The following is an 11,827-nucleotide window of genomic DNA, read 5'->3' on the forward strand; positions in this document are numbered from 1 at the left end:
CTGTGTGTGACACTGATCTCTCTGTGTTCGCTGGTCGGGGCGAGCGTGGTGCCCTTCATGAGGAAAACCTTTTACAAGCGGCTGCTGCTCTTCTTCATAGCCCTGGCCATTGGCACGCTCTACTCCAACGCGCTGTTTCAGCTCATCCCAGAGGTAGTGTCGCTGCTGCCGTGACTCACTTAGCTGCAGCTCCCTCACAGTGCAGGGTCGCTAGGCAGTCAAAGGAAGAGGATGAATAGTATGAGTAAATAAAATAAAGAGGTTTAAACTGTATGTTTTCACCCCCCTTTCCTATTTTATTGCAAAAACCTGTAATTTAAGCTGAGTTTGGAAACATTTTATTATTTGATGTACACAACATGCCCAGCACTTTGAAGTATTGTATTTGGGTAACCTTTATTAAGTGACGGAAATGAACGGGGGAGACAGTGGGGATGACATGCGGCAAAAGGTCCTACCCCGCATGGGTGACAATCCCCAGTTCATTGGTTGCCAGTTCTACCAAATAAGCTAAATGGCGGCCCAAATATGGTAAACATATTTCTTAATTGTTAATCACACAAAAATTATGATAAAATAAATCATAAGTTTGCAAACGTATTCAACCCCCCTGTGTTTGGAACAGACGGAGAGTTCTCCTTGATGGCCAACATGTAAAAATGTAGTCTGATCTGACCAGGATTCATTTTTTCACATGGGGTGAATACTTTATTTTGTTTTTATAATTTAACATCTCTTTTCATTCATCAATTTGGACTATTTTGTGTGGGTCAATTGCAGGAAATCCAAATCAAATGCGGTCTAAATCACAGGTTTAATTGCAATAATGTAGGTGCTTTTGCTGGGGTTATATATAGAACAGACAAAACACACATTATCCCTTAAAACAAAGCTGACATATTTGAAGTGTGTCGGTGATAAATTCTGCACATTAGTCAGCATTTAAGTGTCTGAAGTTTAAGAAAGAAACCTGACATTAAATATGGCTACAGTCCTCTAGAAGCCTTTAGATATATAATATTTATAATATAATAATTACTCTAATTCATGAATTATTGTTTTCTCGTTACATTGAATTTGATCAGTTGGGTTAACGAGGGAAGCTTGGGTACATGTTTAAGCAAGCTTCAAACTCGAGCCTTACTTAAGGAGTGGTATAACCCACAAGTATGGGAATGTGTGTTATGGCTTTAAATCTAGACGGTGAGCCCACCCACCATGGCCAAGTGTACAGCTGTTGTGAAATGTATTGCATAATTTCACAGACAGAAGAGGAGGTTTCCGTCTGATATGACGGCTTAAATTACATTTGACAACAGCCTCTTAGAATTCAAACATTCACTAACCGCTAATTGTTCAACTGAAAAATCCTGCCAAATTACATTTGACAATTGTTTCAAGCAACACCTCATTTTAAACATATACACATCTGGTGATGCCAGGCAGTAATTATATAACAGCTACTGTAAATAACCCTCAGAAACTGATATCATCTTCTTTCCTGCAATGCTAGGCCTTTGGTTTTAACCCCATGGTGGATAACTACGTGTCCAAATCAGCCATGGTCTTCGCTGGCTTTTACCTCTTCTTCTTCACTGAAAAGGTCCTCAGGGTGCTCCTCAAACAGAAAAATGGGGTGAGTACACAAACGGCAAGAATGATGTGATGAACAAGTTGCTCTCAAAACCAAACTGAATCTGAGCAATAATCAGCTTCATTTATCTTTTAAAATGACCAATTCTGCAAGTCACATATTTAAAAGGTTAATTAATTCATCCGTTTTATGGCATTTTGTTTTTAGTTCCCATTAAAGCCATTTTGAATACACACATTCAGTGTTATCGACTACTGTAAACGCCAATCAGTACATCCCAATACACGCCAAGTCAGAAACACTTCTAGTTGTTTCATTGGAACTTTAAATCTAAGTATTGGCTCCAGTCTATCATATATTGTTGATATTCATTTCATTACACTATAAGGGTCCCCATTATGCTAATTTACAGGTTCATATTTGTATTTTGTGTCTCTGCTGTGACATGTCTCCGTACTTTAATATTCAAAAAGCTCTTTATTTTTCTCATACTGTCTGTGCTGCAGCACCTCTTTTCACCCTCTGTCTGAAACCAGAGCCCAGTATGTTGTGATTGGTAAACCGCTTAGAGATGTTCAGCCCCTTAGACTATCACGTATGGATCGGTTAAATGTGTTTTCCTTTAAATGAACTTGGTGCAGTGTAAGCCTTGGTGAGTTGTAAATCCGGAGTTGACGAGTATAGATGGGCAGAAGAAAGATAAACAAGAGTAACACTGAATCAACATATCTGTTACAGTCTCAACAAAGCGATCCTCTGCCAGCCTCACAGAGCTGGTATTTATGGCGGCTTTAAACAGCTTGTATCCAAGGTCAAGACATAAAACAGTATTGTGGAAACCAGGACTAACAGTCAAAGGAGAACCTACTGTTCCCTTTTCTGTCATTGGTTTCCCTTAATAAAGAAAAAGTGCACCGTCAACTCACGGATCAAAAAACCTTCTGCCAAACAAGACTATTCAAAATTGGATGAAAAAACTGTCGAGGGGTAACCCCAACGAACATTTGACCAAAACCAGTTTAGCTAAAAAAATATGGCGACTGTACACATCATTGCAAGAATGTTAAATTGATGTGTATTGCACCGTTTTTCAGTCAACATGCCATACGGTAAAAAAATTCTTCAATATTTATTTTTTCTAGATTTGAACCACAATTTGCTTGGAACAATATTTTCTGTGACATTTCTGAATTCTGTAGGAAAAATATATTATTTTGCTCAATATTGAACAATTATAATACTGAAGTCCTTTGATGTTTCCATAATAAATTGTGAATAAGATACGTTTTTTTTATGAATTTTACAAAAACATCATTATTGAATAATAATTGGATCTTACAAAAATAATTGAATAATAAAATATATATATATAATCTTACTAAAGATATTTGAATCCTACTGAGAGATAACGTTGCAGACTAAATGATAGTGGAGTAGAATGTGAGGTTTTTAAATCCATAATTGGTCATTAATTGTATTTATTTTACGTGTTGATCCTCTCTACACCAATCCGTTGTAACGTTGTTCTCTAGAAGTTCAACAGATCAGATTGTTATTTGTTCATAACACATATTTAAATGGTTGCTTGTATTATCTGTTAATCAGTGTCAGGTTTAACCAGTTGAACAGGATGTTAGGGCAAGGGCAATGATGAGTTGATTTCAGAGTACGGTAGTTCACTATAAGGAAGTGTATCTTAACATTATGTAAGCTGGCTCCCCACTATATTCTTACTTGTCCTTCAGAAAGGAATATTCAGCTGTTTATGCTTAAAAAGTCAACGGAAAATTCTTGTTTGCCGCACCGAAAAAGACATGCGACTCAGAGGAATCATGTATCAACTGGGTGAAGGTTTTACGCACTTGACTTCTTTTACGAACTGATGTCACAAAGTTGAACTCTTTCCCTTCTGCTGTGCATATTTCAGCAAAGAAACAAGAATGTACCTCTTTTCACCTTCTGTCTAAAACCAGAGCCCAGTCTGTTCTGATTGGTTAGCTGGATGGCTCTGTTGTGATTAGTTAACAGCTTAGAGCTGTTGATCATATTCAATGTGTTTGACACATTTCCCCCAAAATAGGATTCTTAAACTCGAATGATTCCATTCACAAAAAGCAGCAGTGATTCTGGGAAAGTTGCTCCACCTTGTGGTTACTCGGCTCGCAGCCATATGGTCCAGCCAACCTAATTAACAACCAACACGTTTACGTGCTGATCCTATTACACACGCTCTTTGACCCATATTGGCGCCTGCAAGTACTGCCGTCAGCTTTTTCCTTTCACTGCAAAAAAGAAACCCTTTAACAAAAGTGTTACAGAGCAAAACACTGAATTTGACTTTACCTGCTTTGACTTTGTGGTAGATGTGAGCCAGGTTTAGAGTCACTGTCCCTGCAAACTTCAATAAGATGAACAAATAATGAATGTGATTGTTGTGATCAAATCATTTTACAATAGTGTTGTGAGAATTAGTCAGAATCTCAAGCCATCATGCGGAATATGACCTTTTTGAGGCCCTATTATGCGTGTTGGGGTTTTCCCTCTCCTGTCGTGTGTCATATAGGTTGTTGTGCATGTTAATGTTCTGCAAAGGCTAAAACCCCAAAGTCCCCTCCAAAGATCTGTCACACCACCCCCTTGCCTGAAACACGCAACCTTGTTACATCACTATGTAACACTGCCGCTTCTAGTGGCTAGCGCTCCAACACATTGTAGGTGTTAGGCTAAGGGCAGGGACATGTCTAAGCGGTTGACCAATCACAACAGAGCGGGCCAGTTAACCAATCAGAGCAGACAGGGCTCTGGTTTCAGACAGAGGGTGAAAAGAGGTGCTGCAGCACAGGGAGAATGAGGAAAATAAAGAGCTTTTTTGTCATTTTACCTTTTTTATCCAAGGATGCAAGTTTAATGAAAAACAATCATTTAAAATAAATGAATGAAGTTTTTGATTGGAAACCAATTGTATTGTGCTTTGAACACGAACAGCTAAAAGTGCTTTGCTTTATGCTATTTGTATTGTGTTTGTGTCTTCCACTTCCATGGTTGCTCACTCTGTGAGAAGTACCTGAAATGGAATGTGTGCTGTATAAATAAAGTTTTGGCTGCTTGCATTTGCATGGCTGTTATGTATTCCTGAGGGAGGCAACCAAAAAAATCGAGTGGAAGTGGGAACACAGATCGCAGAAGGAACGCTATGTTTGTGATTCATTTCAAAATAACTTAAACGTAAATTCTCCTCTGTTTTTTCTCTTAATTTAAAAGATTTAAAGTCATTTTTTTTGTCATGAAGAATAGATCCACAAGCAATAGAAACCAGAATCAGAAACAGGTTTATTACCAGGTAGGTTTACACGTACGAGGAATTTGACTAGGTGTCGTGGTGCATAAAAACAAGAATTAAAAAAACAAGAGAACTAGAAAAATTCTAAAAATTCTAAAAAATATATAATAAAAAATACTAGATAATAGATACGCCAATATCTATTATATATATTACTTATGAATAATACTTCATGAATTGTTCCTGATATCTGTTGTCTCTCTGTATCGCAGGGTCAGGACCAGGGCCACGGTCACAGTCATTACCCGAGTACAGATCATTACTCGACCCCTGACGGAGATGTGGAGGGCGAGAAAGAGAAGCTGCAGCAGAACGGAGAGGCCAGCAGTCTGGCCCTGGGCAAAGTGGACGCAGGGGAGGGGGAGCTCATGCTCAGCCCCGCACAGACACCACAGGTTAGGCTGGGGGGGCAGAAAGTGTTTTATTTTACCGAATGTATTTGCTCAGAGTGAGTTCATACATTTTTTTTTCATCTGATGGGTGTCTGTCACTCTGTTCATCCCAGGACTCCCAGAGCCCAGAAAGTGGGGGTCGGCCCCGCAGTGGCAGGGGCTGCTATTGGCTGAAGGGGGTCGCCTACTCCGACATCGGCACGCTGGCCTGGATGATCACATTGAGCGACGGCCTGCACAACTTCATCGACGGCTTGGCCATCGGCGCCTCCTTCACTTCCTCCGTCTTTCAAGGCGTCAGCACCTCCGTGGCCATCCTGTGTGAGGAGTTCCCCCACGAGCTCGGTGAGTCTGCACTTTATACAGTACTGCAGTGGTGACGTAGTTTTGTAGGCCAAACCCAGAAGTGAGCAACCCCGCGAAGAGACACAGTGGGATCTTTTCATTGGATTTTGGAATATTGTGGAAAAATCAACGTTTATCATACTTACACATTTTGCTCAGCAGGATAATCTCCAGATATTTATGCCATATTGTGATTTGTATTAGCCAGAAGTAAAAAGCTAGCTTTCGAGTAAAAAACTAGCTATATCACGGTCGCATGGCTGCAACAAGACCCTAGGAAGTGTGCCGCACGTTGAAGCAAATTATTTTAGCGGCCAAACGATGGTACTACAACTTCTGTGTCAGTCTGTGACGTCAATGGGCCCAAAAATACTTACATTGGGAGAGACGTCTCTAAATCAGCTGATTTTTTTTTCTGAACTAAATCAACTACCAAGCAAAACTACTTTTATAGCCCTTATTTAAATCATTACGGTCTAAACGTTTTTGAAATGCGCTAAAATGCTCATTCTCTATGGGTCCAAAAATACTTTTTCTCTCAAGAGTCGGGAAATCTTTTATTCACTGAGCAACTTTCGTAGGAAAGAACAGGGTCCCGCCTCCAACGCTGTATCCAGTTCTCTTTGTGCACCCATGGGCTTCTGCGCTGGGCTAATGCTAATCATGCTAATGCGAGGATAATAAAATGGCGGCTTCACAAAACTTTTTGGGAGTTTTACGGGCCGTGGTTTGCAATCCGCCCAGCCAATCAGACATAGGAACCTTTTTCTCCCACGAAAGTCCCTGCTCTCTAGCAGGGACAGAAAAGGGGGTAAAAAAGGTTCTGATTAACTAATTTTAGTTCCGGCACTTTTTGGTGTGAACGCGACATTTTGGAACTATATTGGAACTCAAGTGGGAAAAGTACTGCGGTGTGAACGCGCCTTGACGTTTTGTAGTCTCATTTAGCCATTTGTTAGCAATTGTGGTTTTTATGACACATCGAAGCTTCGTTCACAAGTAGGGTATTTACCAGAAGTGGGAGTAAGTCATACATGTGCAAGTCATGAGCAAGTCTCAAGTCTTGACCTACAAGTCTCAAGCAAGTCCCAAGTCACTGTGGTGAGGGTCAAGCAAGTCACAAGTCATACACAATTCTGATGAATAACCCCAGTTTCCGCATTTAAATCAGTTAAAATATTGTGGTTATAAAAAGTTTAGTTTTATTTTCAACATAAACAGCACTGGAGAGTGGGGCGCGGAAATGATAACCCTTGAAGTTCTAAAAGGCTCTAAAGTGAAAACACAAATATTTGACATCAACATGTTAAGCCTCCTGCCCTGGCGTGAGTGCAAAGACTTGAGACTTACTTGTGACTTGCAAAACAATTACTTGGTCCCACCTCTGGTATTTACGGTCTTATTTTATGTCATAGAACAAAACATGAACATCTCTTGAGTCAACCACACACCTTATCTCAAGCATCAAATCAAAATCAAGTTAAAAAAATCAACTATGAGACGAGGGAACCAGATGTAATAAAATGCTAACTCACTACCAGGTTGTAGGACTTATTCCTGCAGCACTCTGTTCAAGCCAGCCGATGTTTCCTATTGGCATGTTGTTGCCCTGAGCGTCTACAAATCCAATACGTGTCATTTCTTCTCTTCATGATGTAATCTTTCTGTCTTCTTCCAGGAGACTTTGTGATCCTGCTGAACGCCGGCATGAGCATACAGCAGGCTCTGTTCTTCAACTTCATGTCGGCCTGTTGCTGTTACCTGGGCATGGGCTTTGGCATCCTGGCCGGAAACAGCTTCTCCCCCAACTGGATCTTTGCCCTGGCGGGGGGAATGTTCCTCTACATCGCTCTGGCAGACATGGTCAGTGACTTGGGAAAACATAGATACAAGTATTGTAAGGGAGGATGTGCAATTATGAGTGTTCTCATTTGACATACAGACTTCTTTAAGAAAAAAAGAAGTTCTCCAAACACATTAGGAAGAGGCTATTCTTAGATCCTTTATTTAACCAGGTTAAAGTCTCATTGAGATTAAAATCTCTTTTTCAAGAGTGACCTAGCCAAGAGGGCAGCATGACAAATGTTACAACAAATGAACACAAAACAATACAGGCAGACGAATACAGCCGTCGTAAAACCCAAATGAAATGCCATATTAACCAGTCGAAATAAAATAAACTGTTCTAAAACATTAAAAACTGGCACAATTTTAAAACGACTTCAATTAGGGGATATAAGAGCAATCATATTGACCAATGGTTTCTTGTTCCGTGTCCTTTTTAAGATGGACTTGAACGCCCCCCATATTTGGAATTGGAGAAAGTAGAATAAGTTCAGAGAGGTTTAAAAAATTCTAAATGTCTCTGTTTCTTTCTGCTTCTCAGTTTCCAGAGATGAACGAGGTGAGTCGTGAGGAGGAGGATGCGGGCGGCAGCAGCTTCCTTGTCATTTTTGCCATCCAGAATGCCGGCCTGCTGACGGGCTTCGCCATCATGCTCCTCCTCACCATGTACTCGGGGCAGATACAGCTGGGCTAGCCCCGCCTCCTCTGGACCAACACCTGCTCTGACCAGCGTGAAATGAAACTGAGGTGTCAGCGTGTTTGTGCTGGGGTAAACTGACCCCAAGGGGAGGGAACTACTTTCTCGATCCCCAGTTTCCAGGACCCCGGAGTCTGGGTAGTTTGGCTGCTGTGCGGCAGGTACCCACACCTCCTCTACCGTAAATATGTTATGTAACCGTTCGTTAAAAGTTCACACATGCAGTAGATCCCAACAGAAGGGGGCAGGCTTCTTTTTTTTTAGGTTTGTCAACCTTTCCCTGACAGCTGCTTAAAGTCAAGAAATATCAACTGAAGCATCGTCTGCAGGGACGAGTTAAAGACTTTTGAACTTACAGGATGTGCAATACTCAGCCAGTCACACTTCTCTCTATTCCCTAGACTAGTGACCAGCCATTTTGATTCCCTCCCTCCCCCTCGTCCTCGTCCTCAGTGTACGTCATTGAGCCACAACTGTAGAGATTCAACAGTATTTATATCACTTATGGTCTTTGCCCGCAACGCTTCCTCAGGAGGTGGGAAAAGCACAATCAGGTTACAGCCACTGTATTAATAACATTATTGAGTCTCTACTGTTCTGTTCCCTCCTTTTCCTTTTATCATTACATACCAAAAATAATTTGTTACGGATCTAAACTGGAATGTTAATGAAGTTTCGACATCAAACTGACTTCCTGCTGGACTCTGTTGTTCGTGCGTTCATTTTTTATACATGAGAAGAAACCTGAAGACCAAATATGGGCAGGCCATTGAGAATGGTGAAGGGCTACACAGTGACGTTTGGTGGGAAAACTTCTCTTCGGCATGCAGTCGGAAACATTTCCGAACCGGATATGTGAAGCGACATAAAGAGCAGAGTTTATGGCTTCATTCAGGCGACATTTTGTCCATATAGTTAACCATCTGTGCCCCTTATTAGCAGTGAATATATATATATATATATTTTTTTTTTTACAGTGACATTCAAAATACTTTAAGCTTAATCATATATGCACACACACACCTCGCCTTCTTTACTGTAACCTTATCCATATTAATCACTGAAAAATGAAGTCATATACTATATATAGGTTGTTATGACTAACCTGTGAGTTACATTACATGGCCTAAAGTATGCGGACATGCTTGTATGCACTTCTGGTCTGGGGCAGTTTTTCATTGTTGGCTCCAATTTGTCCCTCTAAAATATTACTGGTGTGTTTGATTTACAGATTAATATATATAATATCTGTAGAACTTTGACAGCTATTCCTAGGCAAAATAAAAATATTTCTACAAATCGTAGCACAAGCTGGGTTAAGCGTTACTTAAATGAATAGCTGAAAGAGTTAGTCAATTACCCTGCAATGATGGTTTATTCAGTTGTTATTTTGGTTAATGCTAATGTTTTTTTTGTTGGACAAATTCCCCAAACTCACTGGCTCCAGCCATTTTGCCATGTTGGTCAACAAAAAACAATCGGAGCAGACTGGGCTCTGGTTTCAGACAGAGGGTGAAAAGAGGTGCTGCAGCACAGGCAGTATGCGAACAATAGAGTTTTTTGAACATTGAAACATGGAGACATGTCACAGTAGAGACACAACATACAAATATGAACCTGAAAATGAGCAAAATAAAGCCGCTTTAATATCCACATACTTATGGCCAAAACAAACTGTTTATGATCTGTAAAGCTGATTGTTTACGGGAGGGTTCAGGGATATTAGTGTCCGTCATATTGTACAACTACAACAACTGAAACAATATTTATTTTTAAGGATAAAACAGCCATTCACACCATAGCAACATCATCTTTTGTGGAACTGTTAAGACCACAAATCACTCACCATATATGATCTATATTTATTGAGAAAATTAGAATAAATGTTCCATCCTCACTAACAAACCCACCGTTCTGTAGATTCAACATGTTATCATATAGTTTTAGAGATAGAAACTGAAAGTCATAATGGCTGTCTCCTTGACTGACCTCACTTTCTGTGAGGTCAGTCAATATTCTAATTATTGTAATTTAAGGGAATCTTCATCAGCTTTCTCTGTGTCATGGAAAACTTTTTTATAAACATCCTTTTTCCTAGAAAATCACGTGTCATTGTCTTGTTTTTTGAACCAAAGTATGTTATTCCTAATAAACTGTTCTCCTTAAAGTGTTCCCTTAAGATAAAGCTCAAAATACCGATTTCATATTCTATATTTATTTTTGAGCCACTAACCCTTTAAAGAAGTACCTTACTTTAAAATACAACTTAACCTAAAACGTTCATCGTTTAAAGTAATTATTGACCATTATTATTGACTGATAGAATTACAATATTTGTATAGTAATAGTTACTACAACTTTTTTTTGTAGTGTCATTCCTGATGCTTTATACAGGTACTCATCTCAATACATTTAGAATATTATGGAAAAGTTTATTCATTTCAGTAATTCAATTTAAAATGTGAAACTCATATTATAGATTAATTTCACAAACTCAATTATTTCAAGTGTTTATTTGTTTTAATCTTGCAGCTAATAAAAAGCTAAGTAGCTCACAGAAAAATTTGAATATTGAACAAATGCAATATTGCAGACTCAGCTAATGAACTCAAAACACCTGCAAAGGTTTCCTGAGCCTTCAAATGGTCACTCAATGTTCAGTAGGATACACAATCATGGGGAAGACTGCTGACCTGCAGTTGTCCAGAAGACAGTCATTGACACCCTCCACAAGGAGGGTAAGCCTCAAAAGGTCATTGCTAAAGAAGCTGGCTGTTCACAGAGTGCTGTATCCAAGCATATTCATAAGTTGAGTGGAAGAAAAAAGTGTGGTAAAAGGTGCACAAGCAACAGGGACAGGCCCGGCTCCAGGATGAAATGACTGAGGGGGCTGTTAAAAAATCCGAGAGAGCGATTCTTTTTTACAACAACGAAAAATACAGGCAATGTAATGAATTGACACACCAAGCTTTTTTCCTTCTCACTGCTCTATAATCTCTTTGCTTCTTTATTGTTATTCCGGATTGACCTCTCATATGTATATGTTAGCAGATTTAGACTTATACCTTTTGTCTCCTGCAGCAGAAAGGTGAATAATCTCATCAGTTCAAGTTTAGCCATTCATCACGGCGTTATTTATTATAGGCACACATCTCAAGAGACTTGAGGACCATAGACTGTGTATATAAATGGACATAGGGTCCGTGACGTCACCCATAGGATTCTGCAGAGTTGCCCTTAGTAGGCGGAGTAGGCCACTAACGGCTCGACAGTGACGTCAGAGTTCAACTCCGGCCTGCTCCAAATAAGGGCAAAGAGGCGGAGCCGAGGCGGGACCTGCTGCCACCAAGCTGGAAGTTCCAGAGCTAGCTGAAGCTACCAAGCTAAGCTAACATGCTCCCCATCTGCACACTGCCGTGGCATTTTACGTTTCTAAGGTAAGCGGACATGAAACTATTCAGCAAAACTATAAATAATAATCTAAGTTATTGAGTTTTTAGCATAATACTTTAGAATCTTAAAACCCCTTAATATTTGTATGCAATTGTGCTAAATTCAACACTGGAATCAAGCAAATATTAATATGTTTGCATGACATTAGTTATTTGTATTTT

The 11,827-nt window shown here is 39.8% G+C and overlaps 1 protein-coding gene across 4 annotated transcripts in view; it reads left to right on the top strand.

Annotated features, from left to right (window-relative positions):
* Positions 1-10,309, top strand: part of slc39a14 (solute carrier family 39 member 14) — a 37,550-nt gene extending 27,241 nt beyond the window's left edge. For 3 of the 4 annotated variants that reach the window (XM_034091035.1, XM_034091037.1, XM_034091036.2), the window contains 6 exons: positions 1-153; positions 1,514-1,636; positions 5,147-5,329; positions 5,440-5,671; positions 7,350-7,534; positions 8,058-10,309. The exon at positions 1-153 is cut by the window's left edge and continues 17 nt beyond it. In XM_034091035.1, the coding sequence (XP_033946926.1) occupies positions 1-153; positions 1,514-1,636; positions 5,147-5,329; positions 5,440-5,671; positions 7,350-7,534; positions 8,058-8,210 (1,029 nt within the window). In that variant the 3' untranslated portion in view covers positions 8,211-10,309. The remainder of the gene's footprint in view (positions 154-1,513; positions 1,637-5,146; positions 5,330-5,439; positions 5,672-7,349; positions 7,535-8,057) is intronic. The other variant, XM_034091038.2, reaches the window with a different exon arrangement.
* Positions 10,310-11,827: the final 1,518 nt, after the last annotated feature.

This window comes from Pseudochaenichthys georgianus, chromosome 9, assembly GCF_902827115.2.
Source record: "Pseudochaenichthys georgianus chromosome 9, fPseGeo1.2, whole genome shotgun sequence".
NCBI classification, from domain to species: domain Eukaryota; kingdom Metazoa; phylum Chordata; class Actinopteri; order Perciformes; family Channichthyidae; genus Pseudochaenichthys; species Pseudochaenichthys georgianus.